General features: G+C 50.2%; 6 protein-coding genes across 6 annotated transcripts; 3 read left to right on the forward strand and 3 right to left on the reverse strand.

Annotated features, from left to right (window-relative positions):
* Positions 1–3335: 3335 nt before the first annotated feature.
* Positions 3336–4690, reverse strand: AA0111_g12561 (hypothetical protein; the record flags this gene model as incomplete). Its single annotated transcript, XM_028646556.1, has 4 exons — positions 3336–3688; positions 3740–4164; positions 4211–4461; positions 4517–4690. The coding sequence occupies 4 exons, from the start codon at positions 4688–4690 to the stop codon at positions 3336–3338; spliced, it is 1203 nt and encodes a 400-aa protein (XP_028499835.1).
* A 474-nt stretch (positions 4691–5164) lies between these two features.
* Positions 5165–6296, forward strand: AA0111_g12562 (hypothetical protein; the record flags this gene model as incomplete). The annotated part of the gene is made up of 3 exons (XM_028646557.1): positions 5165–5338; positions 5385–5775; positions 5827–6296. The coding sequence occupies 3 exons, from the start codon at positions 5165–5167 to the stop codon at positions 6294–6296; spliced, it is 1035 nt and encodes a 344-aa protein (XP_028499834.1).
* Positions 6297–6656: 360 nt separating this feature from the next.
* Positions 6657–7747, reverse strand: AA0111_g12563 (hypothetical protein; the record flags this gene model as incomplete). The annotated part of the gene is made up of 2 exons (XM_028646558.1): positions 6657–7474; positions 7528–7747. 2 exons carry the CDS (start codon positions 7745–7747, stop codon positions 6657–6659), a joined length of 1038 nt encoding a protein of 345 aa, XP_028499833.1.
* A 712-nt stretch (positions 7748–8459) lies between these two features.
* On the forward strand, positions 8460–9074 carry AA0111_g12564 (hypothetical protein; the record flags this gene model as incomplete). Its single annotated transcript, XM_028646559.1, has 1 exon — positions 8460–9074. One exon carries the CDS (start codon positions 8460–8462, stop codon positions 9072–9074), a length of 615 nt encoding a protein of 204 aa, XP_028499832.1.
* Positions 9075–11777: 2703 nt separating this feature from the next.
* Positions 11778–17124, forward strand: AA0111_g12565 (hypothetical protein; the record flags this gene model as incomplete). Its single annotated transcript, XM_028646560.1, has 7 exons — positions 11778–12235; positions 12288–13204; positions 13249–13352; positions 13402–13523; positions 13576–13897; positions 13948–14019; positions 14071–17124. 7 exons carry the CDS (start codon positions 11778–11780, stop codon positions 17122–17124), a joined length of 5049 nt encoding a protein of 1682 aa, XP_028499831.1.
* A 1170-nt stretch (positions 17125–18294) lies between these two features.
* On the reverse strand, positions 18295–18969 carry AA0111_g12566 (hypothetical protein; the record flags this gene model as incomplete). The annotated part of the gene is made up of 1 exon (XM_028646561.1): positions 18295–18969. One exon carries the CDS (start codon positions 18967–18969, stop codon positions 18295–18297), a length of 675 nt encoding a protein of 224 aa, XP_028499830.1.
* Positions 18970–19662: the final 693 nt, after the last annotated feature.

Here is a 19662-nt window from a genome sequence, read left to right on the forward strand (position 1 = left end):
GCAAGGGGTGTGGTCTGGTAGGTTTGATCGAAGCCGAAAGTTTGACCACTGCAGGCATTGCATAATCGAACACTTCGGTGCGGACCGTTTGGCTGGATACCTCAACCGCAGTCACGCGTCAACCTTACTTGCCAGCCAGACCAACCAGTGTGCGATCCTGCAATCGAACAAAGTCCACGACAATGATGCCATGATGAGCCGTCCATATCGTTTGATCTAGTCGTTGGCCTGATGTTTGAAACGCCTCCGATGCTGCAAGATGCGCAGGAGCCGATCTGGGTGGCTGGGTGTCTGAAAGGGCTGGATGTCGATATCCAGTGCGTGCGTCCCCCCAACGAAAGCAATGGACACAGTAAGATTGATTGGGCACCGGTGCAGCCTCCCGCTTTACATCTATTTCCTTTCCAGTAATGCCGGTACATCCTCATCTCCCATTTCCAGCTTACGGAAAAGACCAAAACGGACAGGCAAACAGCGTCCATCCTTACATCTCACGCCCAACAACGCCCAACTCGTTGAACTTGTTGAGTGAAGCAAGAAAACCGGGAATAGTGTCGTGAGGGGTGCGAGTGTACTGGTATCTAGGGCTGACTGTGTGGTTACTTGTTTTGTTCATGATCAGCAGCAAAACGGTCGCTGGTCTCTCCGAAAGAAGGACCGATGAAGCCGTTGGACATGGGGATGGCTTCGCGCCGTCCACGGCTGTTTGCTTATCTCGGGGGATCTGTGACTGGGGTTCATAATGTTACATTTGATCGCGATCTCTGCGGTCTTATTGAGATTATTGGGGGCTCTCCGCAATCATGGTGTTATTGTGGGTCGGGATATGGTATAAGGTAATCAATAGTGATGCTGAATGGATGGGGCTTGAGAATGAAGCTTGAGCCGCTGCGAACGTGCTGGGTTGAGGGTTGTTGCTGCCTCGAATGGCTGGTGAACCCCGCATGAGTTACGCGCGGTCGTCTTTTCCTGCCCTCGAATCTACGAGAACGGTTCCCAGGAGACTGGCTTCTCAATGTCAGATCCTTCTGTCCGCAACAGCGCAGTCCCTCCGGGTTTTCATCGAGTCTCACTGACGGGAGATGCACTCATTCGTTGACATGATGACTGTTGTGTTCTCTTGAAGTTTGACATCAAATCAAAGTGGTCATTGTCAATGTACATGGTTCACTCCTGCCCCGTTTCTCCGCTCATGAGCGTAATGAAAGGCGAAGACCGACGCCTTCTGTGTCCTCAAACAGCCACAACAGTTTGCTAAACAGCGGATGTATGTGTGAGACGACCTATCCTGGAAGCATGAATCCTCAACAGATGAAATGAACGAATCGCATCACAAATTAGAAGCCAAAACGGATGCCTCACCTAAGCCGGTGCTTAAAGTGATTGGAGACTTTCCTAACCCGCCCAACATTGTCCCGTGGCTTTCCAGGGGCTTCTTGTAACAGAGGCCGATGAGCTTCCGTTGGAATTCAGCATTGTTATGTGCGCATAATTAATAATGGACGCAAACAGCTATCATCATGTCTCCATTCGACGGCCCAATTCTTGGTTGAGTCGCCTCGGAATACCTATAGCATGTGAAAGAATCTCACTGTGAACGCCCTATAGCTTCTGTCTTGTGCGTATTGCGCTCATGATATGCCACCTAGTCGACTTCTCTCTGTTTCTGTCCAAGGAGATGTTTGCTTTCCACTACTCACATTACGCTACTTTTCTATTCTCCCGAAACAGACAGCACAGGGGAATCGGGAGACTTTCGGTGTATATGTTTGCCAAAAGTCTTTGGGGAAAGGCGCGGATGCATTCTGTTCCCCAGTCTGACTCCCGAGGATGTTGCTGCTTGCATCAGTCTCCTCGCAATTTTCATGAAGCATTTGCATCATGATGTGCGATATCTTTCTTATTAAGGTCCACTTGTGGAGTCATCTTCCGTTGACCCTCAAACGATGTTCGGGTACAATGACTTGTGCCCATGAACGCTTGATTAGATTGTTTGCTAGCAGCTCACTGTCTAGATCATCTATATTCTATTGCTCGACGGCGGGATCGCTTGAATCCGGTACGGCAATGACGCTATGTGCATTTCCAATGGTGAAACCTTATCATTCAGGTATACTCGCAATGCATCTGGATTTGTTGTCTTCGTAGAGCCACCCGGGAAGCCTAGAGGTTTAAGCGCGTGACCTCTTTCGTGATTAACCGTGTAGCCTTTTGTCTAGCCCGAGCTCACAGAGACCATCCAGTCCCAAAGCAACCAGGAGACCTGAATCTTCTTCGTTCCACAACTTCTGGATGTTCTTGTGGAGGTCTGGAGTGCTGATTGTGATGGGGGTGCTTCTAGCATAGTTCATCACACTAGGAAGTAAGCTTGACGGCTGCTATCGATCTACCAACAATTGTTCAAGATCTTCCAGAACATCTGAGCTGTCTGGAATTAGATACAACGCAATCATGGTGCTGCGTACGATGATATTGTTCTAGCGGATTGACGATCTTCCTCTAAGTTGTCTGAACTCCTTGAACTCTTTCCCACCTTTTCCACTATTGTAAAAATAGACTGACACTGAGTTTGCTCAATTTCCGAGTCGACTAATGGCTCCTGAACTGATGATGATTCTTCCCCTATGGTTCTGTCATTCGAAAATTTGAAGAGAGTTGAGCATTTACACGATAGTGATGCTTGTGCGGCTCACGCCAAAATTTCCAGAGCACTTTCATGTCAATTTGGTCGATTAGTCTGTCTATACTGCCGTTTGAATAGAAGTTGTAGCCATATCTCATATAACGTCAAAGGCTTAAGTGACCGTGATAGAACTCATCGTACATATCATGGTAGAAATCTCCTTATCAACCTTGCGCCGAAGTGCTACAGTAGATGATTCTTGATGACCGGAGTCCGCGATGCAGTCGACCACATTCAGGTCCTTCTCTAGAGATCGACTGTGATGTTTCGCGTGATGGCTGTCTCCAATTTGAAATAAGATGCGAAGTCCAACACGAGCGCCATTTCTTCCATATCCGTGCAAAGTGGTAATAATGAGGGGAAGACGTAGTTCTGAGAATGAAGATACGGGAGAATGGCTGAAGCATGAGTATAAAGAATTTCTAGAGAGGTATTGCAAGAGTGTGAAGACTTTAAAGAGTTCGAAGGAGAGAGAAGCTGCTGCATGAGTAGGAACCTGAGAAAAAAGCTGGATCATGGAGGACGTAGCCCGTTCATCAATATGATTCGCTCATTTACTATGACGTTGCACTTAGCCGCTCTACCAGAGAACCTGCGCATGATCAATACGCGGCACAAGGGTGAACCTGAGCTGTAACTGATCAATGTCCTGCTACCTCCACTGATCCTGGTACCTTCTCTTAGCAATGATAACGCTATCGTCAAACTTCGTGAACTTCCGGATCTCCACAACTTCCAACCCAGCCTGATCAATGATCCAACGCCAATGCTTCTCTCGTCGCTCCTGCGCATCGAACATTGCCTTCATAGCCAGGCTAAGCGCTGCGGTATACTCAACACCTGGTGTGCTAGCATCTGGCTTCTCGTCGGGTAGTGTCTTATCATCGATGTAAATTCTGCTCTCGGGATTATGTTGAAGTGCGGGTAGGTGCATCTGTAAGATCCGAATGCATGTGTCATCATCGAAATTGTGGAAAATCTGACGGAAGTAGTATGCTCGGGCGTCTGGAGCTGTCAGTGCCTGGGGCGTTTTAGGATTCTAGCATATGAACTCACTGTGTACTGGCTGTTCAGTGAGGAAATCGTGGGCCATCAACTCCACACCATCGACGTCCAATGCTGTTTCGAGCACAGCTGGGCGATCCTGCAGGATGATACGGCCCTTGAGTTCGGGAAAGGCTTTCTTCAGCGCTGCGCATTGCGATCCGTTGCCGCCACCAACATCAACGAATACCACATCCTCCGCGCTTACGCCCTTGGCGATCTCATTGTCGAACGAGATTACATCTAGCCATGTTGGAAGACTGGCAAACTGGGCTTCCATGAAGCGGTGAAAAGCGCCTTGTTGGACCGGATGCGTTTCCATCCATGTATAGAAGTCTTCATCGCTATGCTGTCCCAGTTTGAATGCAGTCTTGTTTGCTTTTGGACCCACGAGTGCTTGATTAAGAGCTGTAAAGGCTGGAGCGCAATTGTCATGACTACCAATAGTCAGCATGGGTTCACGCTAGTAGTTGAATCACTAACAAATGAGTTACGGCATCTTTGAACAACGGCACAAGCAACATATGTGTCAGTGGCGTAGCTTTATATGTCCCTGGTGCAACTTCAACGCCCATGCCCTTTGTGCACATGTAATCCAGTATGGCCTCGAGGACACCTTTCTGGAGCCCACTCGCTTGAGCGAGAACATCAAGCTGTACTCCATCCTGACTCTTTGCGAGTGCTTCGAAGATGCCTCGATCTTGGCCAATGCGTGCAGTAACAAGGGGTAGCGGCTGGATGTGGATCAGCAGTTACTGTCTGTGACAACGGTACACACCAATCACTCACGCCATATACCAAACGCTGCATAGTCTCAAACGGTTCCTCCACCGCATTCTCCGCCTGTCGAACGGACTTCTGGAAGTCACGTTTCTGCGCATCGTTCTTGAAGTAAGCGCTGGGATCCGCGTTCAGCAGCTGCAGCTGCTCAATAAGAGCCTGAGGATCGGCTTGCGACGTCATCTTCGAGGTTGTGCAAGGTCGTGATTTGGTAACGAGCTCGGTCGCAAGCCGGGAGGCGTGAGAAGTCCTTGAAATAGTGAAGCGGCTCGGTCCAGTAGCCCACGGCTCGGACTTTCGCTTAAACAGGCAAGGTGCACCCGACAAAGTGAGCGACTAGTCCGCATACACTTGCTGGCACGTCGCGCTTGACTACATGTGTGGAAGGAGTGATCCTTCGTTCATGTTCTCAACTGCACCGCATGAGACGGCACTCTTCCAACGAATCAAAGGAACGACCCATGCTCCTTCAGGCGCGACGACTGTGCTTACTTTTTTGAGGCGATGCTGCACGATTTGCCGATGTTGCCAAACCAGCCTTATGCAGCACAAATGTTTGTGAAAAGGAGCGCAACACCGCACACTTGGGATTCGACAACATTTTGACTGAGGACTATGGAGACTTGGCATTTTGTTATCTGCATAGTCTGAGTGGCCATGAGTGCACTCTACCAGCGAGATGCAGCCTCGATCCCCGATCGAGGGCCCGCGCTTGTCTTCTTGATGTGGGCTCTGACTTTTATTTCATTCGTTACTGTTGTTCTTCGGTTCATCTTCCGCGCGCGTAAGAACCAGATCGGCTGGGATGACATCTTCATGGGTACAACCTGGGTATGTGAATCGCGGACTGAAGTTTGCTTCCACTGACAATCTTAAGATGTGCTTCGTAGGATGGTCTGTTGTACTGACGTTGTATGCCAATCGCGGCGGCTGCCAGCACATCTGGGATGTGGAGAAGCGCGGAATGGATAATCTGACAAGAGCCATCCTACTGAACTGGACTTCGCAGATATTCGGCATTGTTGGCGTGGCTTCCGGAAAGATTTCCATCTCAGCATTGCTGCTGAACATCATGAGAGACATGGGCTGGACGTGGCAGCGCATCTACCTCTGGAGCGTAACGATCATCTTCACGAGCTTGGTGGCCATCTCGTGCTCGCTTCTGACGTTTCTACAATGCCGTCCGCCACAGCGCTTGTGGGATCCGCGAATCGACGGTACATGCTTGGACCCTAAAGTCATGGCCGCCTATGGCATCTTTACTGGCTGTAAGTCAGTTCGATAGCTATGTATGAAGCTCAAAGTGCTCACCTTACCAGCCTTCTACACCTTTGCCGATGCTAGTCTGGCGATGATCCCACTAACCGTCTTTTGGAAGCTCCGGATCAGCGTTCTCCAGCGCATTCAGTTATGCATCGTTTTCGGACTCAACATCCTGACCTCGGTATGCTCGGGCATTAAGACGCGTCATCTTTCACAGCTCGGTAACCGCACCGATCTGACGTGGGCGACATATGACATCTTTGTCTGGGTCACTGCTGAGCTCTTTCTGCTGGTCGTGTGCGGCACCGTGCCCACTCTCTATCCGCTTTTGCGATGGATACAATCGCTGTGTGTGGTGATCAGGCACAAAGTGTTGCCGAGGTCGGTATCGAACGAAGACCCTTTGAGGCAATCAGATGAGGTCTTGACGATTGGTAAGATTAGGATGCGACTGAAGAGACAAGATACTGCAATGTCGTCGAACAGTGAAAGCCAAGCGAGTACTCTTGGGCCGGCCAGGACCTGATCACTCAACCAGAGAGAATTCGATACATTCAAGGCGGCATTTGGCCTGGTGTCATGCCAAAATGAAGAAGTTGGGCGATGACTCAAACAACAGGCGTTGGTGTGGTGTAATTGGCAACACAAAGGCGTGTCTACGCTGTTCGAAATCTCAGCTCAGATCGAGCTGGGCACAAGCATCGCAGAGAAGTACTAGAAAACAGACAGGCCTTCTAGAAGTATTACAACTATGCGCGGATCCCATTGTGCAGAAGGATAACCATCATGAGCACTCCAGCACGCCCCTGCCATCACATGTTTCGCTGTGCTATCGCATTTGATGCAACATATAGCACTTGTCAACAAGTTTCCCAAGTCAGCAATGCTACAGCTCACTCCTTTCACCACGAGCTTCTCTCTCGCTATCTCCTTTTCCCAACGCCCGTACCGCCTTATTACTTGCCTTCAAATGCTCAAATGCTGGTGCATCCTCACCTAGCCCCCAGGCGAAAACCCCTCCGAGGCCCTTATCTTTCATGATGACATGCACTTTCCGCTTGATAGCCTCAGGCGTATCCCAAGTCCAGAACAAGTTCTCTTCAGCATCCCAATAATACTGTCCGCCACCAACCTTATCATAGACACCCTTCCGCATCGCACGTTCGTACGATGCGGAGAGCTCTTCCGGAACTTCATCATGCCACGAGAACGCACCAGCTTTACCTAGATCGGCGCCTGTAACGGGGTCTTCCATGAGCTCGGTCGCGCAGCCGATGGGGTTGGTATTGCACGTTGAGTTGGCAGCCGTCTTGTACCATTTGATATAGAATGCCAACCCAAGATTTGCTTTCTCGGGTGGTACTCCGGCATCGAGGTACGTGTCGATGGCTTCAAGAGAGTTCTGAATACCGGTATGATGCTTTGTCACGTTATCGCGACGGTTGAACAGGTCATATGTCATGATGTTTAGGTAGTCAACTGCCTCCATGATGGCGGGGATGTTAACAGGGGTGAAAGCGAGCATGTCGCGTGGTAGCCCCGGGACAGCTGCTGAGATGGTTTTCTCTGGGCCTATGGCAGAACGGATTTCGGTGAGAAGTTTAGGATACGCACCAATTTCCCAGGCTTTGTCAGTGTTGAGGTGACCAGGTGTTTTGTAGTCTTCGCCGTTGCCGCCTGGATACTCCCAATCTACGTCAATACCTGTTCCGGTCAGCGTTTGGTTCAATCATGAAAGACCATGGGATGTGATTTACCATCAGCGCCCGTCGCGTCAAGCATTGCTTTCACATTGCTAGCAAATAGCTTCCGGCTTTCTTCAGTCTTGGCTGCTTTTGAGAAACCATCTGTGTCTCCCCATCCGCCGATTGCAACTTGGATGATGGTACCTGCAGGAAACTTGGGTCGAACCTCGTCGATACTAGTGAAGAGTGGCCAGTCATGCTGATCTGGGATGTTGAAAGTATCTGAGCGCATGAAAGCAAGAGCGACTTCGGTTATGTTTGCGACCACCGACCGCTCTGGAACTACATTGTGCTGCCTGATAGCTATCAGCGATGTCGCATCTCGTAATAATCGTGAATGTCTAGCGCTACCCTGTCAAGTACATGATGTATCTTAGTCCAGGATTGGCTGCCGCTGCAACAGCGAACGTCGAGGCTAGGCACAGCCATAACCAGAAAACTACAGCCATGACTGTCTGCGTATTCGTGGAAAATGAGGTTTTTGAGGGCGCACTAAGGCGTCTTACGTATGATGTGATGGAAGTGGTTGGTGGCGTTGCAGACGCGTCAGGAAGATGCCCCAGCCCCGCATCGCGACGTTTTCGGGCTAGCGTCTTTGGGTGACGATCATCTATCTAGGTAGGTATACCCAAATGCCTAGGCATTAGGCTCATGCCATCAGTATAGCAAGGTGTTAACAATTAGGAGAAGTGACCCTCGAGTGGCTTGCACCTGCTTATCATGCCTTGCTAGGCTGAATGTGGTGGTGGCATACCATGACGCGCGATTGATGGGAAAGAGCCGAGAGCTTCAGCCTTCCTGTCGGAGGTGTGTCATCTGCACATCTCATCTTCAGCCTGGTCGGTCTGCTCGACAGATTTTACCACAATTCAGCACATCCTTTGGGTATCTGAACCGTCACCTTGTTATCAGCGTTAGTTCGCAGAAGTCACCAAGGAAACATCATGTGTTCACACATTACTGCCTGTTCTCCAGCGCAGTATGAACCTCTAGACCCGGCTCTCAAAGAGATACGGGTTCTGGAAGTTGCGCCAGCGAGTGGTGACGATATCGTCGAATGCACAATGAGTCCCATCTCCCTCCTTGACGATCCCGTACCAGTCTACGAGACCATCTCATATTGCTGGGGTCCACCTCGACCTCCATCTATGATAAAGCTCGATGGGCATCTGACATCCGTACCGGCAAGCTCAGAGGCTGCAATAAGACGCATGCGACTCAGCGGCAGACCGCGAACACTCTGGATTGACGCCATCTGTATCGATCAGTCGTCGGTAACGGAACGTAGTGAGCAAGTGGCTTTCATGTCGACAGTCTATCGCAGTGGCATGCGTAACCTCATTTACCTTGGCGAAGATGACGGTATGGCTAGAAGAGGTGTGAAGGCCCTCCAGGACGTTATTACCGAGATGCGCACTGCAACTGCTAATTTGACCCTGCTACGCCAAACCATGTATGCCGAAGGAATGGACGCTATTTTGAAATCGAACAAAGGATTCAGTGAGGGCGTCGACTTCGAGACTCTCTTGGCTCTCTTCAGCCTCTCTTGGGTCAGGTAAGGGCGCGCACCAAACTTCCAAGAACGTTCGGGCTTGACGTTAACCATCGGAGACGTCTATGGGTATTACAAGAAGTCGTTCTCGCAACGTCTAATACCTGCCACTGGGGTATTATCGAGTTTGATCTTCTCGACACAGTAAGAGCGGCAAGGTGGCTCAACTATAAGAGCCTGTTCATTGCTCGGGACCTGTACGATTGCATTGGTTGGATGTGCGCCCTTCAGATGTCCGATTTGGTCGACCGCGATAACGGTCGCTTCTCGGAGCATAGGTTTCTGTCTGCAATGTTGAGCATGGCTCAGCGTTTCGAGAAGACTGAGGCTAGCGATAGCGTTTACGCCATCCTGGGACTCATCGACCAAGACAAAACCCTAGGAGGTGATGAGGCGGCATTGCTAGAGGTCAATCACATGAAGTCGCTTCCTGATGTGTTGCGGGATGCTACGAGGGTCTTGAAGCACTATCCTTGCTCAGCGACGTATCCTTTGACAAGAACGTGCTGTTGCTCCAAGGAATAGTGGTTGATCAACTCGTTCAAACAACTGTCGTCTGTCATAACAATATCTATTACGAGGATGAAGAATATCATCAATGGCTAGGACCAGTTAAGGACATGACTATAGATCATCGCAGCATTACAATGCAAGGAAACATCGATCTAGCCATAGCTTCTACACTAGTAGCTGGCAGCGCGAAGACCGGGGAAGAAGCACAGCCGGATGACTTGGAGGTGTTAGTGGAGTACATCAAGAGCTTGTCTATTCGCGAGGACGGCATCGTTTCAGACGGTGTCAACACCAGACCACCCGTTAATATGGAAAGGATGACAGCAACGTTGGGTACTGTGCATGTGCACTGGTGTCAGGACCGTCGTTTCTTCGTTACCGCAGCTGAATATATGGGTTTAGGGCCTCGTTGCATGTAACCTGAAGACGTCGTGGTCCTAAGGGGAGGTTTCTCGCCCTTCATCTTGCGGAAGAAAGCCTACAGTTACTGGCTGATTGGAGAAGCTTATATGCATGGCATAATGTACGGCGAGGCGGTGCAGATGGATCGAAGTCGAGGCGGATCGGAGGTAGTGTTTCACGTGCGGTGAAGACGACTTGGAATGAGATGGGATGTGCAAAAAGAACTTCAGAAACATACAACAGCGGGGATTCGCCAGTGGTTACCCGCCGAACTACTGATCCGCTGGTACATTGTTTGTTTATGGCTGAGCGGGCGGGAAGCCTAGTCCGTTCTCTTCTGATCACCATGAATGTCCCCAAATCTCCTGTTCTCGTTGATCAACCTGGGAACACCCAGGCTCGTTTGTGGGTGTTGAGTCGCTATGGCCGGAGAACACAGCCCCGCGTTTACTATGGAGTGTTTCAACGATGTTAAAGTAGCGATGCAGCAGTTCGATCGAAACACTTTTATCGGGTAGAGCGGGGTGCGTGCACATTAGTGCGTATCGCTGATAAGACTCCGCTGTGTCTACTAACCATACCCATACGTGTGGCAGACGCCGGACTAGTAAGCTATAATAGAACATGAAATCGAGCTCGGCGTGTACAAGCGCATCCAGAAGCCCCCATGGACCACCCAGGCCGTGACGTGGTCCGCTTTCTACTTGGCACCCTCGGCGTAAGCGGACCGCACGGATGACAGCGTCGTGAATATCGGGATATCTTCGACACACTCATCGCTACATTTGCAATTCAACCCACACCGAAAGAGCTGGATACGACGGAGGATTGGAGCAAGAGCGCATTCGAGGACGCCACGATTGGTCAGAAAATTCTGGTTGGGTAAGTGATGTTCGAAGTACCTACCCTCTACTATCATCCGATCCCCAACACAATGGCCAGCTTTTAGTGGCTGCTTACGCGACACATCATCAAGAGTTCTCACGTGCGAATTCTCGCTACTGCTGGGCTGAGCGCAGAGATCACTTGATGCACCTGGACGTGTAAGGCTCCTGCATCAAGTTTGGCGTTGAGGACATAAACTATCATGTTTGGCATGCGCTGTAAAGACACTGGTCAATTCATCGCGTTCAGTATGCAACGTGTAAACCCTAATGAATCCATATTTATGTGCAAGGTAGGTGCTCAAAAGTGTATCGTTAATCCAACGGCTTACAGGTGCTCCGAGAATGCTATTGTACTGGGGTCGTGTATCCTTGACAGGGCCTGGATGCAGAAGTATAGAGACAACTCAGGGTGTCGCTTGGAGCGGCAAAGCCCAGTCAGTGAGGGGGTGGGTTTCTCCCCAAAGAAGGCTATCGTTCAGCCTTGTCATCAGCCCCCAATTCCTTGTCGGTGGCCTTCCTGCATGTCTGTCTCGATGCGTCTTGGCAAGCCTCCTTGTTGAAGAGTGGAAGAGAGAATGCGCTATTTGGTCAATAGTCTCCGCGAGCAACCCTCCTTACCATTCGGTCTCGGCCCCCCTATTTTTGACAGTGCAGTGGTTAGTGTTGAAGCGGCTCATATCTGCAGTCGAGTTTGATTCCCTGCCAATAGCATCACTCTGCCTGGCTTCTTTGCAAAGCTGCCTAAAGATAGACTTGAGATGTATGGCTATGGATTCAGCTTCGATGTGTTGCTCGGTTGTGGGGCTGTGCACCACAGGATAAGTAGTGCACCAGGCCTTATGTCGAAGCGCAGCCTTGATGTCTTCCATGATCAAGTCCTTGTAATCTTTCATCATCAATTGCCTCACATGGCGGACCCTCTCAGCATCATAGGCCTTGCATTGACGGTCATACAGATTCTCCGTCCAGCAGTTCAACAGTTGAAGGACGCGTATTCTAAGGGGGGTAGCGTTCATCAGTCCTTGGACGAACTTCGAGCCGACTCAGAGGCTGTTTGCGACCTGATTGATAACATACATCGCGTTCTCAAGGCCCCAAATTTCATCGCTGCGGTGCAAGAAGTACAAGGCGAGTCGCAGGTCGACTTGCTAGAATGTCTCCAACGAGCTCTTCGAAGCTGTGAGCGTGAGGCTCAAAGACTCAGCAATCTCCTCTACGATCTTGATATCTCAGGGGCCACAGGCCGTCTAAGACAAGGCATGCTTCAACTGAAGCTTGATAGACGCTCGGACGACCTGCAACACATCAAACGCAACTTCCAAGATCATAAGAGCTCAATTCAGTTGGCGTTTCAGGTCGTCACAACGTACGTCGACCCTTTTTGAGCAATCAACGCAACGGCTGACGAATTCTTCCAGTTGCAAACAAATGCAGATTGCTGAACGTGATGCTCTCAATGCCGCAATGCTGAAAGCTCAGATCAGTAAACTCGAGGTGGCCTTAGAGCAAATGGCAAAATTGCTGAACGAACGCCTAGTATCGCCAGGAGATAAAGAGCAGACAGTGTTGCTAAGTGAAATGCAAGAGTTCCAGCATAGTTCTGCAAGAGTCCGACGTCAAGCCACAATGCGACTCGACCAGATTACGTCTATACTCGAGGAGACGCAGAGCTCACGTCCTATCACCAACAAAACCCCCCTTCATGTACCACCGCGAAGGATTGGCAAGGGCCGCGAAACACCGCCTGCAGGAGGAGATCCATCAATTGACCAAAGTCCAGCCTCGAAGGTACTGTCAACGCCAACGACGCCAAGAGTGGAGAAACGTGTTGCAAGCATGCCGACCACCCCGACCCCACCAACAATCTCGCAAGTGAACGCCTTGAGCCCGGAAACGAATAAGTTGCCCTCACCAGTGCTACCTGCCACGCGTTGTTTGGATACGACTACAACTAGTCTGCATATAGGGGCTGAAGATTTCGAAGAGAGGTTATCGTCACTTTTATCGACCGCGTCTGCCCAGCGTATGGGTACCGATAAGCCATACAACGACGAGACAATTCTGGGGGTTGGGGAACTACTCGCAATACTTGGAAAGCATGACTGGAGTGTACGGCCCAGATTATATCTCGTTCTCCGGATGATCAACGAAGTACGAGCGATGAACATGCTCATTGTCGAAGGGTTCAAGGACATCCACTTCCCTTTCACTGAAGTTGACCTCACTTCCAGTCTCAAATCCGCTGCTTCCAGGCAAAGCTTTCTTCGACAACAACGGTATGTACTTAGCTCAAGATCAGTCGATCTGGTGCAAGGGGGCCGTCATCATCACCTCGGTAAGCTACAGTTCTATAAACCGTTCGCTGCTGACTTTCAGCAGACAAAGGTGCAGATTCATATTTTGTGACCAAGGAGCAGCTTGGAAAAGGTGGCTTCAGCATTGTCCATCGTGTTCAAAGCAGGATTGATTTGATGGAATACGCTGTAAGGACTTGGAATGTGTTTTGCTAGATATTTAACTCATCAGAAACAGCTAAAACGCATCGACCGAAGAAGTGGCACATTTCCAAAGGACCGCAAGAAGTTGCTGTCGTTCGAGAATGAGGTCCACAACCTCAAGCGTCTGTCGCACCATCATCTAGTGAAGCTCCTAGGGTGAGTTTGGGCAAGCCGAAGTACAATACGCTGCTAACGAGCAACGTGTCAGTTCATACACCGATCGAAGATACATTGGCATCATTATGGAACCAGTAGCCGATATGGATCTGCAACAATATCTGACCCGAGATGTTTGGACTACGCAAGACCATGTCGTCCTTCGGGGCTTCGTGGGATGCTTATGCTCCGCTCTAGTCTATCTCCACCATAATAAATGCCGCCATAAAGACCTCAAACCATCCAATATCCTCATCAAAGGCGAGCAAGTATATATAGCAGACTTTGGACTCGCCTTAGACTGGACTGAGGCGCAACGAGAGACTACGATGGGTCAACCCGAAGCTTATACACCGGCATACATCGCACCCGAAGTGAATCCAGCTACACATGATGAACTGAATCTTTGCTAACACTATCTCAGGTCGGAATGTTACAACCTCGCAATACTGCGTCAGATGTATGGTCGCTGGGATGTATTTATCTGGAGATTGCAGTGCGTTAGAGATCGCTTGTACGTATGTTTCAACACTGCTGACACTTCCAGACTGTTCTTACCAAGAAACAATTGCGATCGAAGGCTGAATTCTTCCAAAACAAAGGGACACTCTCAACGAACTATTGGCAGAACCCAGAAGCGATCCAGAGTTGGATAGCCGAGCTGTCGAATGAATCAACGAGTGATCAGCCCTTGCTACAATGGACTGGTAACATGACAGCCAGTAATCCTAAACTGAGACTCACAGCTCAAGATCTCCAAACGATGATAGCACAGGAACAAGCCAAAGGAATCCATTACAGCGGTCCATGTTGTGCAAACGAGGGTGTGACTGGAGATGGAAGTGACACAACATCTTGGGAAGGCTCGCAGTCAGGAGATGAGACCTTTCAGACGGCCGTACTGAGTAATGGCATGTCGGACGCACCTACCGTCATCAACGACACTACGACGACATCCATCGGCAGTGACGTGACGCTTCTGGCACCTCCCACGAGTATTGAAGAGACGGAACATACGCCTTCCCATATACCGAAATATTTCGGTCATCATTCCGCGGGAGGTATCGGTCAGTCGCACCCTATATGGCTCAATGTCGGGAACGATACAAATGTACCCTTATGCGCCACACCTGCGGCTGTGACCGAAGACAGCTACCCAAGACCGACAACGCCTGGTACGGAAAAGACCAGGGATCTGGATAGAACTCGTGCCGACATACCGGAGGTGCAAGTAACGAAAGCAAAACACATAGCCAGGGATCGCACAGGCAAACGTACTGATCATGAACACGAAGCGACTCATTTGCGGTTCGTGCATATACCAAAGGCCGCCGACCCCACGAATGAAGAAGATTCTTCTCTTACCATCAGTCTTGCGGAAGCGTTTGTAGCCGATGACGGCGCATTTGAATCTCACATGGCCCTTGCGAGGGAGAAAAACCCAAACTGGAGAGATGAAATCACCGGTCTGATCGCGGCTGAGGCACTCGACAAATACCGAGCCAATGTTATGCTTGTTGCCAGCAACTTCTTCGACGACTCTCTCGCACGTGATGTGATCGAGCACGCCCTCTTTGTGGATCCGCAGATCCTCAATCGACGCGATGTGTTCAATCATACTGCATTACATTATTCGGCGAACAGAAACAGAGCTGGTATGATAAAGTATTTGATCAGGAAAGGTGCCAACGCAACAATCACGAACATTCGAGGCCAGACCGCTCTCCATGTTGCAATCCATCGACGAAGCTTAGAGACTTCCAAAATTCTGCTCCGCTACCTTGGCGCAGCAGATGTCAACACTAGAGACGATTATGGTCAAACTGCATTGCATCTGGCCTGCTATCATGACGCGCCTACAGATGTCATCTTGGGAATATTGGCCGCTGGTGCTGATGCGAATGTCAAAGACTCGGCTGGCACAACACCACTGGATATCAGCGAGAACATTGGCAACCTGGAAATAGCCGATGTACTACGAGAGCATGGAGCAGACGACCCCAAACTTTCTCCGCCACCGCCATTGTTTCAGAGCACGACTTCCCTCGCACGTCAACAGGAGCCAACTCATTGCCTGTGTGATATCTGTTGTTTGTTCCAGGCAGTCCGCGAAGTCGGCGATCTCGTGCCTGAACTGGCATTTTGCACGTGCGCCTACCATTTGGTAGGCCTCTCATTGCAAACGTTGAGCGATGTGAACGCAGCAGTGTCGTGCCTGAATACTTGCACGTGTTCGTCTTGTGAAGGAGAGCGTGTCCTGAATGAGAATCGAGAGCCTTGCGTTCAGATTCCAACTTGCGACTGTGAAGATTGCGTCGCCCAAACCAGCGCACCAGGGCCGTTCACAAATCCTCCTTCGCTGCCCTGCGGCGATGACTTTGCTGGCGAGCCACTACCTCCGTACCCAGATCATAGTTATTATGACTATATCATCGATGAGTACACCATGGAAGACGACACAGGACCATCACCACAAGAGATAACGGCCCAGGCATTGGCCTTTCTTGCCCAAGCTGGATTCAAGGGAAAGAAATCATATCGAAATGAGCCGGAGAAGGCCCTTAAGTGGGTCATCAGTAACAACGCCACTACACCTTGGGTTTACAAGATTGTGGAAATTCTGTTAGACTGCGGAGCGTCGGTCAATACGACAGACAAGAGTGGATGTACTGGCCTTCACATAGCTGCTCGAACGCAAGATGTTCGTTTAGCAATGGTACTCATTCAACGTGGGGCACAGCTTGACGTGCCTCGTCAGGCAATGTTCGCAGCTAAAGCGGATTTCACTCCTCTCAGATACGCGCTCTGGTTCAATAACGCGCTATCGCTTCGACAGCTCTTGTCAGCGCACGCAAACATCAATGACCAGTCAGCGAATGCTCAGAGTACACTACTCCACGATGCAGTCACACACTTCGATCTCCTAGGCTGGCATATACCGATGCTCTTAGCGCATGGAGCCAATACAGAACTAGAAGATGAGGATGGAAATACACCGCTTCACCTTGCTATCTTGCTGAATCAGAGATTCGCTGTCGTTGCACTCCTAGATGCGGGAGCCAACATCGAAGCTATCGGCAAAGCTGGCGCGAAGCCGTTAGCCATGGCGCTTGAAGGCGGCGACTACGGCATCATCGCTCTGCTCCTTGAACGCGGTGCAAACGTACACTCACGTGCTGACGGCATGACATGCGCGTTATTCTACGCAGTACAAATGGGCTACGTCGATATAGTGAATATACTGCTTGAAGACTACGGAGCAAGGGAGGACATTCATCGCACTGATCTCACAGGCCGAAGTATTCTACACGTGCTTGTGCATACACATGTCGATCACATGCTCGATCTACTCGACAAATTGATCGAAGAAGGCGCGAACGTCAATGCAGAGGACTACTCTGGATCGACGCCGCTACACGAAGCCGCGAAGCTGGGGAGTAGTGTGATGGTCAGTGGGCTGCTTGAGTATGGGGCTACGATCAATGTACAGAATCGTCAGGGTAAGACGCCGTTGGATCTTGCGCAGGCGAAGAAGCATCGTGAAGTCGTGGCGTACTTGGGTGGGACGATGAAGAAGAAGGGTTGGTTTCGCCGGAGTTAGGACTTTCTTTCTATTCGCATTAATGACCTCCTTCCGCACCGCGATAACTTTGTAATTCAACTCGTTTTCAGCCGCCTAATCTCATTGAGACCCTTATACCTAAGAATGGTGAGCTAGTTACAGTTGCTTGATGTTCACTACATGACCCTGATACGGTATCTTGATATTTGATGAGTCGGAATGATATTCTAATTTTCAATGTCCGATGATCGCATGCAAAGAAAATGGTGGTTGGTCAGATATATGAAGCCATCAAAACAAATGACAGCTCTACATCAACATGCGCATAGCGGACTTCGCTGCCCATTGCTATCGTATTGCGTGCTAAGCTGGAGTTGTGGATGTACCAAAAAAACAAAAACATACAACAGCGGGGATTCGCTAGTGGTCACCCACCTAACTACTAATCCGCCGGTACACTGCTTGTATATGGCTGAGCGGACGGGAAGCCTAATTTTCAGTGTCCTATGGTCGTATGTGAAAGAATCAGTGGACGTCAAAATACATAAAGCCGAGGAAATGAATTGCGAATCTATATCAGTGAGGAGGTCGAAGTTCGCTGCAACCCGCCATTATATTGCGTACTAAGCCGAAGTTGTGGGTCGCGGGCCCCTGGTGTCCAGTGGGAACGGTTCTCGACTTGCAGTGCTGCACGTGTGTCGCTAAGTGGGCCGACGTCGGTCGAACCTTGGATTTGATCTGTACGAGTTGGCATTGGCCTACATGCTGCAAGCATGTCTTTGTCCCCATTGTACGAAGCCTGCCAAATGCTGTGTGTGATACGCTAGGATACTAGCTGCCATTCGCATGGCCGTGAAGGTTTTCGGCGTAGTGAACGTGATGCGCAGAGTTGCTTCAGTATACTCGCTCATGCGCGGCGGAAGAAGATGCATGTGTCGGTCAAGACTTTGTTGTCGCCCTGGCCCACCAGTTACGGAGTCGGTCGTGTAGAGGTTGTCGGTGATCCTGGTTGCCAGTGGACGCGGTGTTGGTGATGCGCTTACGCCGCACCGTACCGCCACACGGAGCCCTGACGCGTTCACATCACGAAACGTCGCGTCGCTCGAAACGCGTAGCACGTGAACGTGACCCGACGTCGACATGATGGATATCTCGACGGAACATCGGATTGGTCTTAGTCCCATCGGGGATATCTTGCTTATTGACTACCTAGCTATACATCGTGCCCTTCCTCGGCCTCTGCACATCTGTCGCCAACCCCAAAACCAACCTTCGACTTGCTGTGCTGGACGGAAACTGCCCCTCATCATCCACCACCTTCTCACCAAACTGCACACGTGGTTCGGGCGCAGTAGTTCGATGCGTATCGTTGTCCAAACCCGCATCTTCGCAAGCAGCCTTCAGTAGCGGCGCCTCGAACGCCGATGCCAGCTCCAACGGACCCATGGAGAACGGCCTTCCTAGCTCCCACCATCCGTAAAATGTTGCCCCAACTGCGATAATACTTGAGCAACTCAGAAGGGCTGCAATGGCCATAAATTTCCAATCTGTTATGTATATTGATTGGAGCTCATAGCCTTGATACTCCACCTGCTGAACGGCATTGGTGATGTTGTGAGTGTCGGCATTTTTGCCCGCAATTACTGCTGTACGGAAGGTTATTTCTCGTAGCGCATCGAGCATCCGGTCCATTGGATCCTGGCAGATGATCTCGCGATTGACGAACCGCACCATCTCGTTAGCTAGAGACCCCTCGAACACGTTACTGCTTACAGCGCCGCCAAAATTGAAGACCACACTCGATGCGAAGAGATAAGACATAGCGTATTGGAAGCCTCCGATTTTGGTATCCTTACTGCCTCCCCAGAGGAAGGGATCTTGCATGGCACTATTGAGCAAATGTTATTGGTAAGAAATCACAACAAGTGAGCTGAAGGCGACCTACATGGCTTGGACGAATGTATCATCTGAGCGATTTGGGCTGAGAAGCACTGATCGTGAAGTTAATTCGATCTGGTACTGTAGTATGCTGCCTGTGAGATAGCAGACGTGTGACCGCAAACGATACGCTGCTATGAGTGGATCGCTCCTAGAATTCTGGGTTGGAGTATCGCCGCTTCTAAGAGGAACCCAGTAGGTAGCATTGAGGCGTATACCGGTGTTACTCCAACTCGGACGGTCATCCGTTTGATTGTCGGCATTGTAGAAACTCGATTCGACCGAAAAGAGCTTCTGAGAGAAGGCTTGTCTTGCGTTGTGCGTGGTCAACGACTCGTATTCGGAACATTCTGATGTGAATCCGAAACCCTGATATGTTAGCTTGGGGGTTTGTCACGATACATCCAGCATCGAAGTAGATACCTTCACTGCCATGGAACAAGAATCTCCACAAGATTTCCGATCCGTTTCAATAGTTACATTGGATCGTACAGAGTATTCTTGCATCACTCTGGCGAAGTCAGGGGTCAAACTTGCGATTCTCCGATTCGTCCATCCTCTCGAATAGACAGGGGTGCCACTATATCCTTCCGGCAGCTGTTGTGCTACTGCAAGAACCAAGCTACCAGAAGTTGGGTA

Source organism: Alternaria arborescens (genome assembly GCF_004154835.1).
Source record: "Alternaria arborescens strain FERA 675 chromosome Unknown contig_87, whole genome shotgun sequence".
Lineage (NCBI taxonomy): Eukaryota > Fungi > Ascomycota > Dothideomycetes > Pleosporales > Pleosporaceae > Alternaria > Alternaria arborescens.